This window comes from Lucilia sericata, unplaced genomic scaffold (genome assembly GCF_015586225.1).
Source record: "Lucilia sericata isolate MDLA Ls3-8-SP2 unplaced genomic scaffold, ASM1558622v1 Contig001434F_arrow, whole genome shotgun sequence".
Classification (NCBI taxonomy): domain Eukaryota; kingdom Metazoa; phylum Arthropoda; class Insecta; order Diptera; family Calliphoridae; genus Lucilia; species Lucilia sericata.
Window position 1 is genome coordinate 22,862 of NW_023995367.1, and position 19,199 is coordinate 42,060.

Here is a 19,199-nt window from a genome sequence, read left to right on the forward strand (position 1 = left end):
TAGAACTGAACTAGAACTGAACTAGAACTGAACTAGAACTGAACTAGAACTGAACTAGAACTGAACTAGAACTGAACTAGAACTGAACTAGAACTGAACTAGAACTGAACTAGAACTGAACTAGAACTGAACTAGAACTGAACTAGAACTGAACTAGAACTGAACTAGAACTGAACTAGAACTGAACTAGAACTGAACTAGAACTGAACTAGAACTGAACTAGAACTGAACTAGAACTGAACTAGAACTGAACTAGAACTGAACTAGAACTGAACTAGAACTGAACTAGAACTGAACTAGAACTGAACTAGAACTGAACTAGAACTGAACTAGAACTGAACTAGAACTGAACTAGAACTGAACTAGAACTAAGTAGAACTGAACTAGAACAGAACTAAAACAGAACTAGAACTGATCTAGAACTGAACTACAACTGAACTAGAACTGAACTAGAACTGAACTAGAACTGAACTAGAACTGAACTAGAACTGAACTAGAACTGAACTAGAACTGAACTAGAACTGAACTAGAACTGAACTAGAACTGAACTAGAACTGAACTAGAACTGAACTAGAACTGAACTCGAACTGAACTAGAACTGAACTAGAACTGAACTAGAACTGAACTAGAACTGAACTAGAACTGAACTAGAACTGAACTAGAAGAACTAGAATGAACTAGAACTGAACTAGAACTGAACTAGAACTGAACTAGAACTGAACTAGAACTGAACTAGAACTGAACTAGAACTGAACTAGAACTGAACTAGAACTGAACTAGAACGAACTAGAACTGAACTAGAACTGAACTAGAACTGAACTAGAAACTGAACTAGAACTGAACTAGAACTGAACTAGAACTGAACTAGAACTGAACTAGAACTGAACTAGAACTGAACTAGAACTGAACTAGAACTGAACTAGAACTGAACTAGAACTGAACTAGAACTGAACTAGAACTGAACTAGAACTGAACTAGAACTGAACTAGAACTGAACTAGAACTGAACTAGAACTGAACTAGAACTGAACTAGAACTGAACTAGAACTGAAAGAAACTAGAACTGAACTAGAACTGAACTAGAACTGAACTAGAACTGAACTAGAACTGAACTAGAACTGAACCAGAACTGAACTAGAACTGAACTAGAACTGAACTAGAACTGAACTAGAACTGAACTAGAACTGAACTAGAACTGAACTAGAACTGAACTAGAACTGAACTAGAACTGAACTAGAACTAGAACTGAACTAGAACTGAACTAGAACTGAACTAGAACTGAACTAGAACTGACTAGAACTGAACTAGAACTGAACTAGAACTGAACTAGAACTGAACTAGAACTGAACTAGAACTGAACTAGAACTGAACTAGAACTGAACTAGAACTGAACTGAACTGAACTGAACTAGAACTGAACTAGAACTGAACTAGAACTGAACTAGAACTGAACTAGAACTGAACTAGAACTGAACTAGAACTGAACTAGAACTGAACTAGAACTGAACTAGAACTGAACTAGAACTGAACTAGAACTGAACTAGAACTGAACTAGAACTGAACTAGAAGAACTAGAACTGAACTAAACTAGAACTGAACTAAACTAGAACTGAACTAGAACTAAACTAGAACTAAACTAGAACTAAACTAGAACTAAACTAGAACTAAACTAGAACTGAACTAGAACTGAACTAGAACTGAACTAGAACTGAACTAGAACTGAACTAGAACTGAACTAGAACTGAACTAAACTGAACTAGAACTGAACTAGAACTGAAATAGAACTGAACTAGAACTGAACTAGAACTGAACTAGAACTGAACTAGAACTGAACTAGAACTGAACTAGAACTGAACTAGAACTGAACTAGAACTGAACTAGAACTGAACTAGAACTGAACTAGAACTGAACTAGAACTGAACTAGAACTGAACTAGAACTGAACTAGAACTGAACTAGAACTGAACTAGAACTGAACTAGAACTGAACTAGAACTGAACTAGAACTGAACTAGAACTGAACTAGAACTGAACTAGAAGAACTAGAACTGAACTAGAACTGAACTAGAACTGAACTAGAACTGAACTAGAACTGAACTAGAACTGAACTAGAACTGAACTAGAACTGAACTAGAACTGAACTAGAACTGAACTAGAACTGAACTAGAACTGAACTAGAACTGAACTAGAACTGAACTAGAACTGAACTAGAACTGAACTAGAACTGAACTAGAACTGAACTAGAACTGAACTAGAACTGAACTAGAACTGAACTAGACTGAACTAGAACTGAACTAGAACTGAACTAGAACTGAACTAGAACTGAACTAGAACTGAACTAGAACTGAACTAGAACTGAACTAGAACTGAACTAGAACTGAACTAGAACTGAACTAGAACTAAACTGAACTAGAACTGAACTGAAAGAACTAGAACTAGAACTGAAATAGAACTGAATAGCTATGAATAGAACTGAACTAGAACTAAACTGAACTGAACTAGAACTGAACTAGAACTGAACTAGAACTGAAATAGAACTGAGATAGAACTGAACTAGAACTAAACTAGAACTGAACTAGAACTGAACTAGAACTTAACTAGAACTGAACTAGATAGTATCCATAAAAGTCGTCGCCATTGTCCCACTTTTATAACTCTCCCATATTTATTTACTACTCAACAATCCCTTTGAACTTTTGTGTGTTAAAATTTCTGAAGTATCTTTCTCTTTTTCTTTAAGTGGCTCGAAATTCTTTTGTTCATTCATACCATTTCATTGGCAGAACGCATACATTTTCCCTTTTGCTTATTTTATGGTAAAAAATAGCAAAGTTTTTTTCTTTCAAAGCATAGAATGCCTGCAAATAATTGCTTATTAAGAGGAGACTTCTTGCTTCATTCATTTTTGCAAAGAGTGGTTGGTTGGCGAGTTACCAACCAACACAACTTTGTAACAAAGTTCTTAACTTGCTTCTTTTCTGGAAACAAGTTGGTTACCAAAATGCTTCAGTTCTTGGCTGCATACAATACTTTGTGATTTTTTTTTTTGCTTTCATTCATAAGTTTGGTGTTTGGGAAAAAATATGATGTCGTTGGCATTATTAGCTCGGTACTTGTACAATGACAAGAGTTCGTATTCATTTATACTAGACTCAAAACTCCAGCCTCCTTTTTTTTTCGTTGTTTTTATACAGCTGACCGTAGTGTGGGCAGTTGCTAGGCTCTTAGAGAAATAGAGGTGTAATAAAGAAAGAAATGTTGTCAAGTATTACTTGAGATTCCTGTTAGAATAAAGAAGACTAAATGTCATCCTGCAAAATTGTATATAAAATGAAAATGTTGATGGTGATGATGCTACTGCTGACAATGCTGCTGATACAGACAATGAACATCTTAAATGTCCAATTGATAAGAGCAAAAATGTAATAAAATTCTATAAGATTTTTTCTATTTCTTTTTTTTTTTTTTTTGTTTAATTTAAGGAAAACTTTTAGCTTTTATATTTGTTTTATTTTTCTGACGTTAATGAAAGTCTTGGTAAATGAAAAATAGCAAAACTGCTAATTTGAATAAGACTCCAGGGAGTGTGAAACATTTAGTTGTTTGTTAAATGTTTTAAATTAAAACAGAAACGACGAACTTAATGGAAAATATTAAAAAAAATTGAGAAGAAAATTTAAGTAAATAGATTTTTCTTAAATTCTTTATAGAGTCTGATAAATGGAGAAGAAATTAAACTACAATTGAACCAGAAATGAACTAGAACTGAACTAGAACTGAACTAGAACTGAACTAGAACTGAACTAGAACTGAACTAGAACTGAACTAGAACTGAACTAGAACTGAACTAGAACTGAACTAGAACTGAACTAGAACTGAACTAGAACTGCACTAGAACTGAACTAGAACTGAACTAGAACTGAACTAGAACTGAACTAGAACTGAACTAGAACTGAACTAGAACTGAACTAGAACTGAACTAGAACTGAACTAGAACTGAACTAGAACTGAACTAGAACTGAACTGGAACTGAACTAGAACTGAACTAGAACTGAACTAGAACTGAACTAGAACTGAACTAGAACTGAACTAGAACTAGAATTGAATTAGAACTGAACTAGAAGTGAACTAGAACTGAACTAGAAGTGAACTAGAACTGAACTAGAACTGAACTAGAACTGAACTAGAACTGAACTAATAAGAACTAAACTAGAAACTGAACTAGAACTGAACTAGAACTGAACTAGAACTGAACTAGAACTGAACTAGAACTGAACTAGAACTGAACTAGAACTGAACTAGAACTGAACTAGAACTGAACTAGAACTGAACTAGAACTGAACTAGAACTGAACTAGAACTGAACTAGAACTGAACTAGAACTGAACTAGAACTGAAATAGAACTAAACTAGAACTGAACTAGAACTGAACTACAACTGAACTAGAACCAAACTAGAATTGAACTAAAGCTGAAATAGAGAGGAATATGGGAAAATCTTTAAAAAAATACTACAGTAATTCCGAAAACATATACCAAAAGCAATTATTTTCCAAATAAATTGCTTAATCATGTCATCTTGTTCATACACATCCAAAACAGATCTTCTTGATTAGAGCAAAAGAAAAACAATTAATAAAATTATTATCAACGCCATGCAACAATGTACTGCAAAAAATTGCCGAAATACATTGGTCTTACAACAACCCTCAATATAACTTTCACCTCCTACTCCGTTTTCGTTATTAAATTATATTGGGGTATTAAACATTAGTAAGATTGTTATCACTCTCATATTGAGTCTTAATGATAACTGCACTATTTTTTTGGTTGAGTTACTAAGTGTGATGCTGTAAGCAAGGAGCATTTATTAAAAATATTTATATTTAATTGAAAAGAAAAAAGAAATTCATTTTATAAGTGACCGGAAATCACTGGAACGTGTCATTTATGGCACATTTAGCAATGAAGCGGAAATATTGTTTCAAATCTATACACAAGACGAAATATTAATAAAAAGGAATTCTATTTTATTTATTTCAATAAGAAGGAAACAACAAACGATGAAAAGAAAATAAAAATCCCATAAAAAGGACTTAATGTTTGGGAGTAAAGAACTTAAAGGAGATAATCATTACTTACAGACTTTTAAGACAAAGCAACAACAAAAAAAAATTAATGTATAAGAACGAATAAATACTGGAAAAATACTGATAATAACCCAGGAACTAAGTAAATAAGAAGAATATTGAAAACCACCGCCATAGAGTAGCACGTTCTGGATTTTGTATCTGTAATATACAGTCTTGTCGTTCGTATTAACGCAGTGTTAAAAAAATAAAACAAACGCTTTTGATGAACAGAGTTAATGGTATGCTTGTGTCTACTCCCACTATCCCAAAAAAACATTAGAAAAAAATGTTTATACCGAAATGAATTCAATTTCAAGCCATTGAACAGTACAATATCTACTAACTACTACTACTGGCAGTAAATAGATCCCAGTATCTATTTAGGTTGTGTATATTTTTATCATAGAATGTATAGGAATTTAACATTATCCGACAATTACTTGACACACACACACACATTGTACATGGAAAGATTTAATATACAAAGGAGTACACCATTTCAACTTGAATAGATAATGAATTAGAGCAAAAGCAAAACAGAACTAGAACTGATCTAGAACTGAACAGAACTAGAATAGAACTAGAACAGAACTCGAACAGAACTAGAACAGAACTAGAAGAGAACTAGAAGAGAACTAGAACAGAACTAGAACAGAACTAGAATAGAACTAGAACAGAACTAGAACAGAACTAGAACAGAACTAGAACAGAACTAGAACTGAACTAGAACAGAACTTGAACAGAACTAGAACAGAACTAGAACAGAACTAGAACAGAACTAGAACAGAACTAGAACAGAACTAGAACAGAACTAGAACAGAACTACAACAGAACTAGAACAGAACTAGAACATAACTAGAACAGAACTAGAACAGAACTAGAACAGAACATAACTAGAACAGAACTAGAACATAACTAGAACATAACTAGAACAGAACTAGAACAGAACTAGAAGAGAACTAGAACTAGAACAGAACTAGAACAGAACTAGAACAGAACTAGAACAGAACTAGAACAGAACTAGAACAGAACTAGAACAGAACTAGAACAGAACTAGAAGAGAACTAGAACAGAACTAGAACAGAACTAGAACTGAACTAGAACAGAACTAGAACAGAACTAGAACAGAACTAGAACAGAACTAGAACAGAACTAGAACATAACTAGAACAGAACTAGAACAGAACTAGAACAGAACTAGAACAGAACTAGAACTGAACTAGAACTGAACTAGAACTGAACTAGAACTGAACTAGAATTGAACTAGAACTGAATTAGAACTGAACTAAAACTGAACTAGAACTGAACTAGAACTGAACTAGAAACTAGAACAGAACTAGAACAGAACTAGAACAGAACTAGAACAGAACTAGAACAGAACTAGAACAGAACTAGAACAGAACTAGAACAGAACTAGAACAGAACTAGAACAGAACTAGAACAGAACTAGAACAGAACTAGAACAGAACTAGAACATAACTAGAACATAACTAGAACAGAACTAGAACAGAACTAGAAGAGAACTAGAAGAGAACTAGAACAGAACTAGAACAGAACTAGAACAGAACTAGAATAGAACTAGAACAGAACTAGAACAGAACTAGAACAGAACTAGAACAGAACTAGAACAGAACTAGAACAGAACTAGAACAGAACTAGAACAGAACTAGAACAGAACTAGAACAGAACTAGAACAGAACTAGAACTGAACTAGAACAGAACTAGAACAGAACTAGAACAGAACTAGAACAGAACTGGAACAGAACTAGAACAGAACTAGAACAGAACTAGAACAGAACTAGAACAGAACTAGAACAGAACTAGAACAGAACTAGAACTGAACTAGAACTAAATGGGAACTGAACTAGAACTGAACTTGAACTAGAACTGAAGTAGAACTGTACCGCAATTCTGTAATTTTTTAATTTTAACTTCCGATATCGTAAAGTAACGACAAATATCGGTTGCATTAACGAATTTTCAATTCTGTAACTTTTTAACGAACTTAGAATATTTTAACGACAAACGTCGGAAAAATATGAGAATGTCAAAAGTTTTGTATTGAAATATTTTTAAAATATAAAATTATTAACGTGAACTTTTTATTTGGTCGTTACATTGCCGATACTTTTCGTTAACTAATGATTTTATTTAACGAAAAAAAATCGGTGAAATAAAATTCAGAATACCACATAACGACAATTATTGTTAACTTACGAATTTATACTATTTAACGACAAAATTTTGTAGTTAAAAAGTTACTGAATTGCGGTACTGAACTAGAATTGAACTAGAATTGAACTTGAACTGAACTAGAACTGAACTAGAACTGAACTAGAACTGAACTAGAACTGAACTAGAACTGAACTAGAATCTGAACTAGAACTGAACTAGAACTGAACTAGAACTGAACTAGAACTGAACTAGAACTGAACTAGAACTGAACAAGAACTGAACTAGAACTGAACTAGAACTGAACTAGAACTGAACTAGAACTGAACTAGAACTGAACTAGAACTGAACTAGAACTGAACTAGAACTGAACTAGAACTGAACTAGAACTGAACTAGAAGTGAACTAGAATTGAACTAGAATTGAACTTGAACTGAACTAGAACTGAACTAGAACTGAACTAGAACTGAACTAGAACTGAACTAGAACTGAACTAGATCTGAACTAGAACTGAAAACTGAACTAGAACTGAACTAGAACTGAACTAGAACTGAACTAGAACTGAACAAGACTGAACTAGAACTGAACTAGAACTGAACTAGAACTGAACTAGAACTGAACTAGAACTGAACTAGAACTGAACTAGAACTGAACTAGAACTGAACTAGAACTGAACTAGAACTGAACTAGAACTGAACTAGAACTGAACTAGAACTGAACTAGAACTAACTAGAACTGAACTAGAACTGAACTAGAACTGAACTAGAACTGAACTAGAACTGAACTAGAACTGAACTAGAACTGAACTAAGAACTGAACTAGAACTGACTAGAACTGAACTAGACGAACTAGACTGAACTAGAACTGAACTAGAACTGAACTAGAACTGACTAAACTAACTAGAACTGAACTAGAACTGACCTAGAACTGAACTAGAACGGAACTAGAACTGAACTAGAACGGACTAGAACTGAACTAGAACTGAACTAGAACAGAACTAGACTGACTAGAATGACTAGGAACTGACTAGAACTGAACTAGACTGAACTAGAAACTGAACTAGAACTGAACTAGAACTGAACTAGAACTGACTGAACTGAACTAGAACTGAACTAGGACTGAAACTAAGAACTGAATTAGTATTGAACAAGAAAATTATATTTTACCTGGAAATGGTATATCCGTATATCACTATTACCACTAGATTTTCTTTTAACTAACTATTCTGCTGTATACTTGGCTTCCCCATTTTGCGTATCTCAAAAACGACTGAAAAGCAAAAAAGGAAAAATCCGTTAAACCAATAAATTTACTTTTAAATTGTCTGCAACAAACCCCAGGAAAAAGTGTTTGTTTTTTTCCATATCTTTGGACTAAATATGTATATCGTACACTAACTCGTATGTAGGAATATTTCTTGTATGCCAACCAAATTCCTTTAGATACTTATTTAGTTCAAATGAAAGGAAGCTATGAAATAAATAAACGACCATGGGAAGCAGCATAAAAAGGCAAAAAATGCTTAATAAATTTTACGCATTTGGCTTAAAATTTTGTTTTGGATAAAAAGCAAAATTTTTTTGGCTTAAATTTCGATTTTACGTTGCTTTTGCACTATTTTCCTTTTTGTTTGGCTAAAGTTTTATTATAAATAATAGAGTGTGAGTTTTTATTCCTTTTTGTTCATTCATGAACAATAAGTAGAGTATTTTTTTTGAATGCCATAAATTCAATAGAAAGTAAAAAAGATTATTTGCTTTATATATTGCTATTTAGAGCCAAAAATTTCTACTTATAAATAAGGTTATTTTTTACTTATCTGCAAAATTTGAAATAGTTGTAAAAAAGTTTCAATAGATTTTAGATTAAACATAGAACAGAGAAAGTGTTAAATGGAAAATCAGTGTTAAACTAAAATAAAAATAGAAAAATCAATAAAAAATATATAAAGGGTGTCTTTTTCTATTGACACTTTTTTGAGTTCTTTCTCTTTGGGGAACAATTTCTGTCAAATAAATAATTGTAACGGAAATTAAATGATGAGGTTAACTAGATAAAATTGCTGTCAAAATTAGGGGGGAAATTTGAAAACATGTTATAACCACACTTGTTTACCTAAATTAGCTTTAAAATCTTAAAATGATAACTTCTGTTTGTAGTTGAAAATCGTAAAAGTTCTGCTTAAGTCATTAAAGAACTTATTTTACTTAAATATTTCTTATAATGAAAATATGTATGTATGTTACTTTTGCTTTTAGTACATTAAAACTGTGAAATTAATTTGGACCTTATCTTCTTAATTCATCAATTATCTTTATACACTTACATTGTGCCCAAAAAAAAATCACATGTGTTTACATGTAAGTGATTACAAACATATTACTCTACATTTAATACAATTTAATTATGTATCTGTGCAAACTTTGCAAAGAAAAGAAGAATACAACTTCTAACATAAAAACATATGTACAAACGACTCATTAAAACGATTGGAGAAAAGATCTATGACAACTGAACAAATTCTTCGCCCTCCACCTTCTCCTTTTACTTAAAGGTTTTTCTATACTTTTCATCGCATTCTTGTCAGTGCTTATAGCAATGAATGCGAGGGGTGCAGTACTTTTGGAGTATAAAGTATTATTTCGTGTTTGAAAATGAAAAGTATTAATGGAATAAACCACAAATCGGTCATTAAAGCATAAACATTGTACATTAGAGTAACCGAAAAGAAGGTTAAAGAAGAAAAGAACTAAAAATGTCATAAATACCCAATGCAGAGATGGGAGTTGGAAACATTTTAGAAATAAAAGAATCAGCTGTAGTTCAGTTCTAGTTCAGTTTTAGTTCAGTTCTTGTTTGGTTCTAGTTCTAGTTCAGTTCTAGTTTCAGTTCTAGTTCAGTTCTAGTTCAGTTTTAGTTCAGTTTTAGTTCAGTTCTAGTTCAGTTCTAGTCAGTTCTAGTTCAGTTCTAGTTCAGTTCTAGTTCAAGTTCTAGTTCAGTTCTAGTTCAGTTTAGTTCAGTTCTAGTTCAGTTCTAGTTCAGTTCTAGTTCAGTTCTAGTTCATTCCTAGTTCAGTTCTAGTTCAGTTCTAGTTCAGTTCTAGTTCAGTTCTAGTTCAGTTCTAGTTCAGTCAGTTCTAGTTCGTTCTTAGTCAGTTCTAGTTCAGTAGTTCTAGTTCAGTTCTAGTTCAGTTCTAGTTCAGTTCTAGTTCAGTTCTAGTTCATTCTAGTTCAGTTTCTAGTTCAGTTCTAGTTCAGTTCTAGTTTAGTTCTAGTTCAGTTCTAGTTCAGTTCTAGTTCAGTTCTAGTTCAGTTCAGTTCAGTTCTAGTTCAGTTCTAGTTCAGTTCTAGTTCAGTTCTAGTTCAGTTCTAGTTTCAGTTCTAGTTCAGTTCTAGTTCAGTTCTAGTTCAGTTCTAGTTCAGTTCTAGTTCGTTCTAGTCATTCTAGTTCAGTTCTAGTTCTTCTAGTTCAGTCTAGTTCAGTTCTAGTTCAGTTCTAGTTCAGTTCTAGTTCAGTTCTAGTTCAGTTCTAGTTCAGTTCTATTCAGTTCTAGTTCAGGTTTCTAGTTCAGTTCTAGTTCAGTTCTAGTTCAGTTCTAGTTCAGTTCTAGTTCAGTTCTAGTTCAGTTCTAGTTCAGTTCTAGGTTCAGTTTCTAGTTCAGTTCTAGTTCAGTTCTAGTTCATTTCTAGTTCAGTTCTAGTTCAGTTCTAGTTTCAGTTCTAGTTCAGTTCTAGTTCATTCATTCTGTGCTAGTTCAGTTCTAGTTCAGTTCTAGTTCAGTTCTAGTTCAGTTCTAGTTCAGTTCTAGTTCAGTTCTAGTTCAGTTCTAGTTCAGTTCTAGTTCAGTTCTAGTTCAGTTCTAGTTCAGTTCTAGTTCAGTTCTAGTTCAGTTCAGTTCTAGTTCAGTTCTAGTTCAGTTCTAGTTCAGTTCTAGTTCAGTTCTAGTTCAGTTCTAGTTCAGTTCTAGTTCAGTTCTAGTTCAGTTCTAGTTCAGTTCTAGTTCAGTTCTAGTTCAGTTCTAGTTCAGTTCTAGTTCAGTTCTAGTTCAGTTCTAGTTCAGTTCTAGTTCAGTTCTAGTTCAGTTCTAGTTCAGTTCTAGTTCAGTTCTAGTTCAGTTCTAGTTCAGTTCTAGTTCAGTTCTAGTTCAGTTCTAGTTCAGTTCTAGTTCAGTTCTAGTTCAGTTCTAGTTCAGTTCTAGTTCAGTTCAGTTCTAGTTCTGTTCTAGTTCTGTTCTAGTTCTGTTCTAGTTCTGTTCTAGTTCAGTTCTAGTTCAGTTCTAGTTCAGTTCTAGTTCTGTTCTAGTTCTGTTCAAGTTCTCTTCTGGTTCTGTTCTAGTTCTGTTCTAGTTCAGTTGTAAATATAAATATTAATAATAACATAATCCCACCTCTGTGCAGTAAATAGTTCCCAAATCAACCCCTTTTTTGCTTTAAAAAAAACCTCTAGAATGAAAAACATAACTTACAAGAGATGCGTCGTATAAACATTAAAATACCCAAAGAAATGTTATTTTAGCTGCAACCGGGCAAAGAGTGGGAGTAAAACCATCAACAGGATTAATGTCCTGTTTTAATACTTACGAAAACATTACAACCGTAGACAACCAAAACATAGAAAGAAAAAAAAAAAACGCTTCCTAATGAAATGATTTCTAAAGGGAAGATAAACCTAGCACCCCCAACCCACAAATTCCTGTTTGTACACGAACAATACTTAATGTTGTTGCAAAAACAAAAGTAAATATTTTTGTTGTTTTTCTACTATTTTAACTACAAGTAATTGGGATTCAAACATTAAGCTCCAACATAAGTGAATGTTTAGTTGGGGGTATTAAAAGAATTATGCAAACATATACAGAGTAACATATTTTTACTTTTATATACCCGGCAGTTTAGAGTAACTGTAACGAAATTATGATTTTATTTATCATGCTAAGTGACTTACTACTTTTTGGAATATATATGTCAATGTCCTAGGATCAACTCTAAATGTAATAAATTAGTACTCCTGGTAAATTAGTAAAATATGTATATAAATTCGAGTCACCTTTTGAAAAAACGTAGACATTTGAAAGATAAAAGTGATACATTAACTTATAACAAATCTGTTGGGATTTGCTTCTAAGCAAAAGTATTTAAGCAGTCATCATATGAACAGAAAGACGGACAAAAACCTTAAAAACATTTAAGACGGTCAAACGAAAGTGTTGTATTACAGAACGGACATTATTGGAGGGACGTTGATAATATATATTTTTTTTATTTAAAAATATCGCCAACATGCATACAACTGTTTACTTAAAGTATATATGTGTGTGTATGTGGGGAAATGGTAAATGCCTGGCGGAAACTTAAGTTGACTCAGCAACATTTTTCAGATTACGACTACAACATTATACTTATATGAGAATAATGTTTTTTTCTGAATTTTGGTCTCTTAGTATTTTGTTGTTTACTGTTGGGTGTTAAGTGAAAATGTTTATGCCATTTATAAGAAGACACCATAGAGACACTTATTTATTCGCATAAACATACAGTTTCTAACAAAATTATGCGTATAGTGGTTAAGATTTTACCAACATATTATTATGAGGCGAATTATTTTATTTCTATTCATATTTACAAGTTAAACTTTATTATTATTTTTATTATCATTTTGTACGCACAAGTTTTTGAGTCACTGTATGTGGACAACCAAATATAAGTACATAAAACCATACATTAAACATCTAAATGTCTAAACATTTTTAGCAATTTCCAGCACATGTCTTAGGGAAATGAACAATAATTTAAGATCCCTATTCGGTTGGTGAAATAATGTGACCAACTGAACACTTAAAACATAAATTTTTTCCAGTCAAAATGAAATCGTACTCTATTGGAAAATGTTTTAGATCTAGTTCAGTTGTAGTGCAGATCTCGTTGTGTTCCAGTTCAGATCTAATTCTGTTCTGGTTGCGTTCTAGTTCAGTTCTAGTTCAGTTCTAGTTCAGTTCTAGTTCAGTTCTAGTTCTGTTCTAGTTCTGTTCTAGTTCTGTTCTAGTTCTGTTCTAGTTCTGTTCTAGTTCTGTTCTAGTTCTGTTCTAGTTCTAGTTCTGTTCTAGTTCTGTTCTAGTTCTAGTTCTGTTTCTAGTTCTGTTCTAGTTCTGTTCTAGTTCTGTTCTAGTTCTGTTCTAGTTCTGTTCTAGTTCAGTTCTGTTCTAGTTCAGTTCTAGTTCAGTTCTGTTCTAGTTCAGTTCTGTTCTAGTTCTGTTCTAGTTCTGTTCTAGTTCTAGTTCTGTTCTAGTTCTGTTCTAGTTCTGTTCTAGTTCTGTTCTAGTTCTGTTCTAGTTCTGTTCTAGTTCTGTTCTAGTTCTGTTCTAGTTCTGTTCTAGTTCTGTTCTAGTTCTGTTCTAGTTCTGTTCTAGTTTCTAGTTCTGTTCTAGTTCTGTTCTAGTTCTGTTCTAGTTCTGTTCTAGTTCTGTTCTAGTTCTGTTCTAGTTCTGTTCTAGTTCTGTTCTAGTTCTGTTCTAGTTCTGTTCTAGTTCTGTTCTAGTTCTGTTCTAGTTCTGTTCTAGTTCTGTTCTAGTTCTGTTTCTAGTTCTGTTCTAGTTCTGTTCTAGTTCTGTTCTAGTTCTGTTCTAGTTCTGTTCTAGTTCTGTTCTAGTTCTGTTCTAGTTCTGTTCTAGTTCTGTTCTAGTTCTGTTCTAGTTCTGTTCTAGTTCTGTTCTAGTTCTGTTCTAGTTCTGTTCTAGTTCTGTTCTAGTTCTGTTCTAGTTCTGTTCTAGTTCTGTTCTAGTTCTGTTCTAGTTCTGTTCTAGTTCTGTTCTAGTTCTGTTCTAGTTCTGTTCTAGTTCTGTTCTAGTTCTGTTCTAGTTCTGTTCTAGTTCTTCTGTTCTAGTTCTGTTCTAGTTCTGTTCTAGTTCTGTTCTAGTTCTGTTCTAGTTCTGTTCTAGTTCTGTTCTAGTTCTGTTCTAGTTCTGTTCTAGTTCTGTTCTAGTTCGTTCTAGTTCTGTTCTAGTTCTGTTCTAGTTTCTGTTCTAGTTCTGTTCTAGTTCTGTTCTAGTTCTGTTCTAGTTCAGTTCTGTTCTAGTTCTTGTTCCTAGTTCAGTTCTGTTCTAGTTCAGTTCTGTTCTAGTTCAGTTCTGTTCTAGTTTCTGTTCTAGTTCCTGTCTAGTTCTGTTCTAGTTCTGTTCTAGTTCTGTTCTAGTTCTGTTCTAGTTCTGTGCTAGTTCGGTTCTAGTTCTGTTCTAGTTCTGTTCTAGTTCTGTTCTAGTTCTGTTCTAGTTCAGTTTCTAGTTCTGTTCTAGTTCTGTTCTAGTTCTGTTCTAGTTCTGTTCTAGTTCATGTTCTAGTTCTGTTCTAGGTTCTGTTCTAGTTTCTGTTCTAGTTCTGTTCTAGTTCTGTTCTAGTTCTGTTCTAGTTCTGTTCTAGTTCTGTTCTAGTTCTGTTCTAGTTCTGTTCTAGTTCTGTTCTAGTTCTGTTCTAGTTCTGTTCTAGTTCTGTTCTAGTTCTGTTCTAGTTCTGTTCTAGTTCGGTTCTAGTTCTGTTCTAGTTCTGTTCTAGTTCTGTTCTAGTTCTAGTTCTGTTCTAGTTCTGTTCTAGTTCTGTTCTAGTTCTGTTCTAGTTCTGTTCTAGTTCTGTTCTAGTTCTGTTCTAGTTCTGTTCTAGTTCTGTTCTAGTTCTGTTCTAGTTCTGTTCTAGTTCTGTTCTAGTTCTGTTCTAGTTCTGTTCTAGTTCTGTTCTAGTTCTGTTCTAGTTCTGTTCTAGTTCTGTTCTAGTTCTGTTCTAGTTCTGTTCTAGTTCTGTTCTAGTTCTGTTCTAGTTCTGTTCTAGTTCTGTTCTAGTTCTGTTCTAGTTCTGTTCTAGTTCTGTTCTAGTTCTGTTCTAGTTCTGTTCTAGTTCTGTTCTAGTTCTGTTCTAGTTCTGTTCTAGTTCTGTTCTGTTCTAGTTCTGTTCTAGTTCTGTTCTAGTTCTGTTCTAGTTCTGTTCTAGTTTCTGTTCTAGTTTCTGTTCTAGTTCTGTTCTAGTTCTGTTCTAGTTCTGTTCTAGTTCTGTTCTAGTTCTGTTCTAGTTCTGTTCTAGTTCTGTTCTACTTTTGTTCTAGTTCTGTTCTAGTTCTGTTCTAGTTCTTTCTAGTTCTGTTCTAGTTCTGTTCTAGTTCTGTTCTAGTTCTTTTCTAGTTTCTGTTCTAGTTCTGTTCTAGTTCTGTTCTTCTCGTTTGTTGTAATATCTAACACTTCATAGTTGGTCCCATTAGCTTTTGTGGACATTAAATTTCTTTTATCTGGCAGTCTCATTATTATTTGTTTATGATGACAGTTGAACAAAACACAAGAAATATTCCATCCATTGACCACTAAAGTACAACATGGACAAAATGTCACATGATGTCAATAATGTTCGTTCAATCGAACAAGATTAGAAAAAATAAAAAAAACACTAAAAGGGAATTTTGATAGAAATAGAAACAGAAATATGTCTTAGGACTGTTATTTACACAAATGCAAAACAAACAATATCTTACAGATATGCAGATACATACGAAACGACTTATTAACTTTATTAGTTTTGTGGGCATTATTGTTATTTGTATTTTATTATTATTTATTTATATTTATTTAATAAATACTCACATTATTAACTTTTTCCTGCAATCTTAGTAGAGCCGCTTCAAGTTCTACAATCCGATGCTCAAGTTTATCCTGTTTTTATTGGTTCGAAAAAAAATTTTCGAAAATTTTTTTTTGTCAAAGGAAAACCAAAAGTAGAAGAAGAAGGAAAAACAAAAAAATGAAAATCAACTTAAAATTTGTTTTTATGTTTTTAAAACACAACTCTAAATAAACAGATAAATAAAAAGCGAGAAAATCTATAATGAAATGATTTGTAGCGTGTATGTATGTTGGTATGGATGAGTTGTATCTATGGGTTGTGACTTACACCAATTTATGAAGGTGAACTGAAAATTTAAGTGCGTTTTTATGAGTGTTGTAAGGGGTTATGTAGTGAAATAAGCAGTTGTTTAAATATTTCTTTTTACTATGAAATGTATAGTTAAGGAGCATAACTTATAACTAAATAGAAAGTAGTTAAAAATTCAACTAAAAGTAAGAAAAAAGTTAAAATTTTAAAACTAATATCAGATAAAAATCTACTGGAGATAGAGGAATTCTATAGAGTTCTATAGTAACAACCAAATACATAATTACTTTTTGGTAACTGCTCCCGTTTACAGGAGTAGTTACTAAGTAACTACATCTTAACTTAAATGCCCATTTTAATTCCTTGAAAATTATTATTATATTTATGTTATTTAAATTAAAAAAAACTTCTTTGTTTTTCAAATAAAACATTAAAAGCTTTTTTTTATCACTTAAAAGTTTTTCTCTTAAAAGCCTTTCAGTAGAAGTAATTTAATGTTTATGCCAGATCCATTTATAGTTTTACGCTGTTTAAACAATTGAAAAAATTTTTAAAGCTTGATTAACCAAATAAAATACAATAGTCATGTAAAATGTATTATTTGTACTTATTGTTGTTGTTGTTGCTGTTAATGCTACTGCTTGCTGCTGTAATGCTTTTAAGTATCTTAGCATCTTGTAAATTAAAGTCGGCTTGAAAGAACTTTTTTATTGTTATTTATTTGAATAGAGAAGAAGACACGACGACGACTCGCCATATCAATTTCAAAAGATTGTATATTCTACTATTTTGAGAAAGAAATAATTGCGCGTTGAAGTGTTCTTTACATGAAGATCGTTAAATGTCTGAAAATTGAATAGGTGGAGTCGACTGTGGGTGAGTATATACTATAGACTCTATAGTGTTAAACTAAAAAATATTGTAGAAATGGGTAATATGTTTTCAATACTATTCCAGTTTTGTTTTACCTTAGTTGTGTTCAAAATCTATTTCAATTCTAGTTCTCTTATAGTTCAGCTCTAGTTCAGTTCTAGTTCAGTTCCAGTTCAGTTCTAGTTCAGTTCTATTTCGGTTCTAGTTCAGTTCTAGTTCCGTTCAAGTTCTGTTCTAGTTCTGTTCTAGTTCTGTTCTAGTTCTGTTCTAGTTCTGTTCTAGTTCTGTTCTAGTTCTGTTCTAGTTCTGTTCTAGTTCTGTTCTAGTTCTGTTCTAGTTCTGTTCTAGTTCTGTTCTAGTTCTGTTCTAGTTCTGTTCTAGTTCTGTTCTAGTTCTGTTCTAGTTCTGTTCTAGTTCTGTTCTACTTCTGTTCTACTTCTGTTCTAGTTCTGTTCTAGTTCAGTTCTAGTTTATTTCTAGTTTATTTCTAGTTAATTTCTAGTTCAGTTCTAGTTCAGTTCTAGTTCAGTTCTAGTTCAGTTCTAGTAGTTCTAGTTCTGTTCTGTTCTAGTTCTGTTCTGTTCTAGTTCTGTTCTAGTTCAGTTCTAGTTCAGTTCTAGTTCAGTTCTAGTTCAGTTCTAGTTCAGTTCTAGTTCTGTTCTAGTTCTGTTCTAGTTCTGTTCTAGTTCTGTTCTAGTTCTGTTCTAGTTCGGTTCTAGTTCTGTTCTAGTTCTGTTCTAGTTCTGTTCTAGTTCTGTTCTAGTTCTGTTCTAGTTCTGTTCTAGTTCTGTTCTAGTTCTGTTCTAGTTCTGTTCTAGTTCTGTTCTAGTTCTGTTCTAGTTCTGTTCTAGTTCTGTTCTAGTTCTGTTCTGTTCTAGTTCTGTTCTAGTTCTGTTCTAGTTCTGTTCTAGTTCTGTTCTAGTTCTGTTCTAGTTCTGTTCTAGTTCTGTTCTAGTTCTGTTCTAGTTCTGTTCTAGTTCTGTTCTAGTTCTGTTCTAGTTCTGTTCTAGTTCTGTTCTAGTTCTGTTCCAGTTCTGTTTTAGTTCTGTTTCTAGTTCTGTTCTAGTTCTGTTCTAGTTCTGTTCTAGTTCTGTTCTAGTTCTGTTCTAGTTCTGTTCTAGTTCTGTTCTAGTTCTGTTCTAGTTCTGTTCTAGTTCTGTTCTAGTTCTGTTCTAGTTCTGTTCTAGTTCTGTTCTAGTTCTGTTCTAGTTCTATTCTAGTTCTGTTCTAGTTCTGTTCTAGTTCTGTTCTAGTTCTGTTCTAGTTCTGTTCTAGTTCTGTTCTGTTCTAGTTCTGTTCTAGTTCTGTTCTAGTTCTGTTCTAGTTCTGTTCTAGTTCTGTTCTAGTTCAGTTCTAGTTTATTTCTAGTTCAGTTCTAGTTAATTTCTCGTTCTGTTCTAGTTCTAGTTTTCTAGTTCTGTTCTAGTTCTGTTCTAGTTCTGTTCTAGTTCTGTTCTAGTTCTGTTCTAGTTCTGTTCTAGTTCTGTTCTAGTTCTGTTCTAGTTCTGTTCTAGTTCTGTTCTAGTTCTGTTCTAGTTCTGTTCTAGTTCTGTTCTAGTTCTGTTCTAGTTCTGTTCTAGTTATGTTCTAGTTCTGTTCTAGTTCTGTTCTAGTTCTGTTCTAGTTCTGTTCTAGTTCTGTTCTAGTTCTGTTCAAGTTCTGTTCTAGTTCTGTTCTAGTTCTGTTCTAGTTTTGTTCTTGTTCTGTCCTAATTCTTATATATTCTGTTCTAGTCAGAACAGTGTTCTATTTCAGTTCTGTTTTAGTTCTTTTCTAGTTCATATTTGCATGGTGTAGGGCAACAATTTCGTCTATATTTAAAATCATGATTACAGGCAGCAGCAAGTGTTTTGTAGCTTGCGATACACTTGCGCTTAAAAGAAATTGAATTTGTAAAATTGAAAATAATAAAAATAAAAAAAAAACTACAGAAAAAATGTCTTTAAATCACGCATGAGTAGATTTATGGTTAAAATTTAAAAACGTTGTTCTTACATTACACCAGGTTTAGTAAATAGTAGAGACTCTATAGTTGCTAAATGCATATGTATGCATAATGTATGTATATATGTTTGTATATGTGTGTAATAATGCATTTTTGCAATATCCTGTTAAAATAAAAATGC

General features: G+C 32.7%; 1 protein-coding gene across 2 annotated transcripts in view; it reads right to left on the reverse strand.

The window, feature by feature from the left end:
- LOC119611370 overlaps positions 1-19,199 on the reverse strand; it is a 127,676-nt gene that overhangs the window by 22,235 nt on the left and 86,242 nt on the right. The window contains exon 4 of one of the 2 annotated variants that reach the window (XM_037966928.1): positions 15,912-15,980. The exons of the other annotated variant lie outside the window; for it this stretch is intronic. Coding sequence (XP_037822856.1) covers positions 15,912-15,980 — 69 coding nt within the window. The remainder of the gene's footprint in view (positions 1-15,911; positions 15,981-19,199) is intronic. 2 annotated transcript variants of the gene reach the window in all.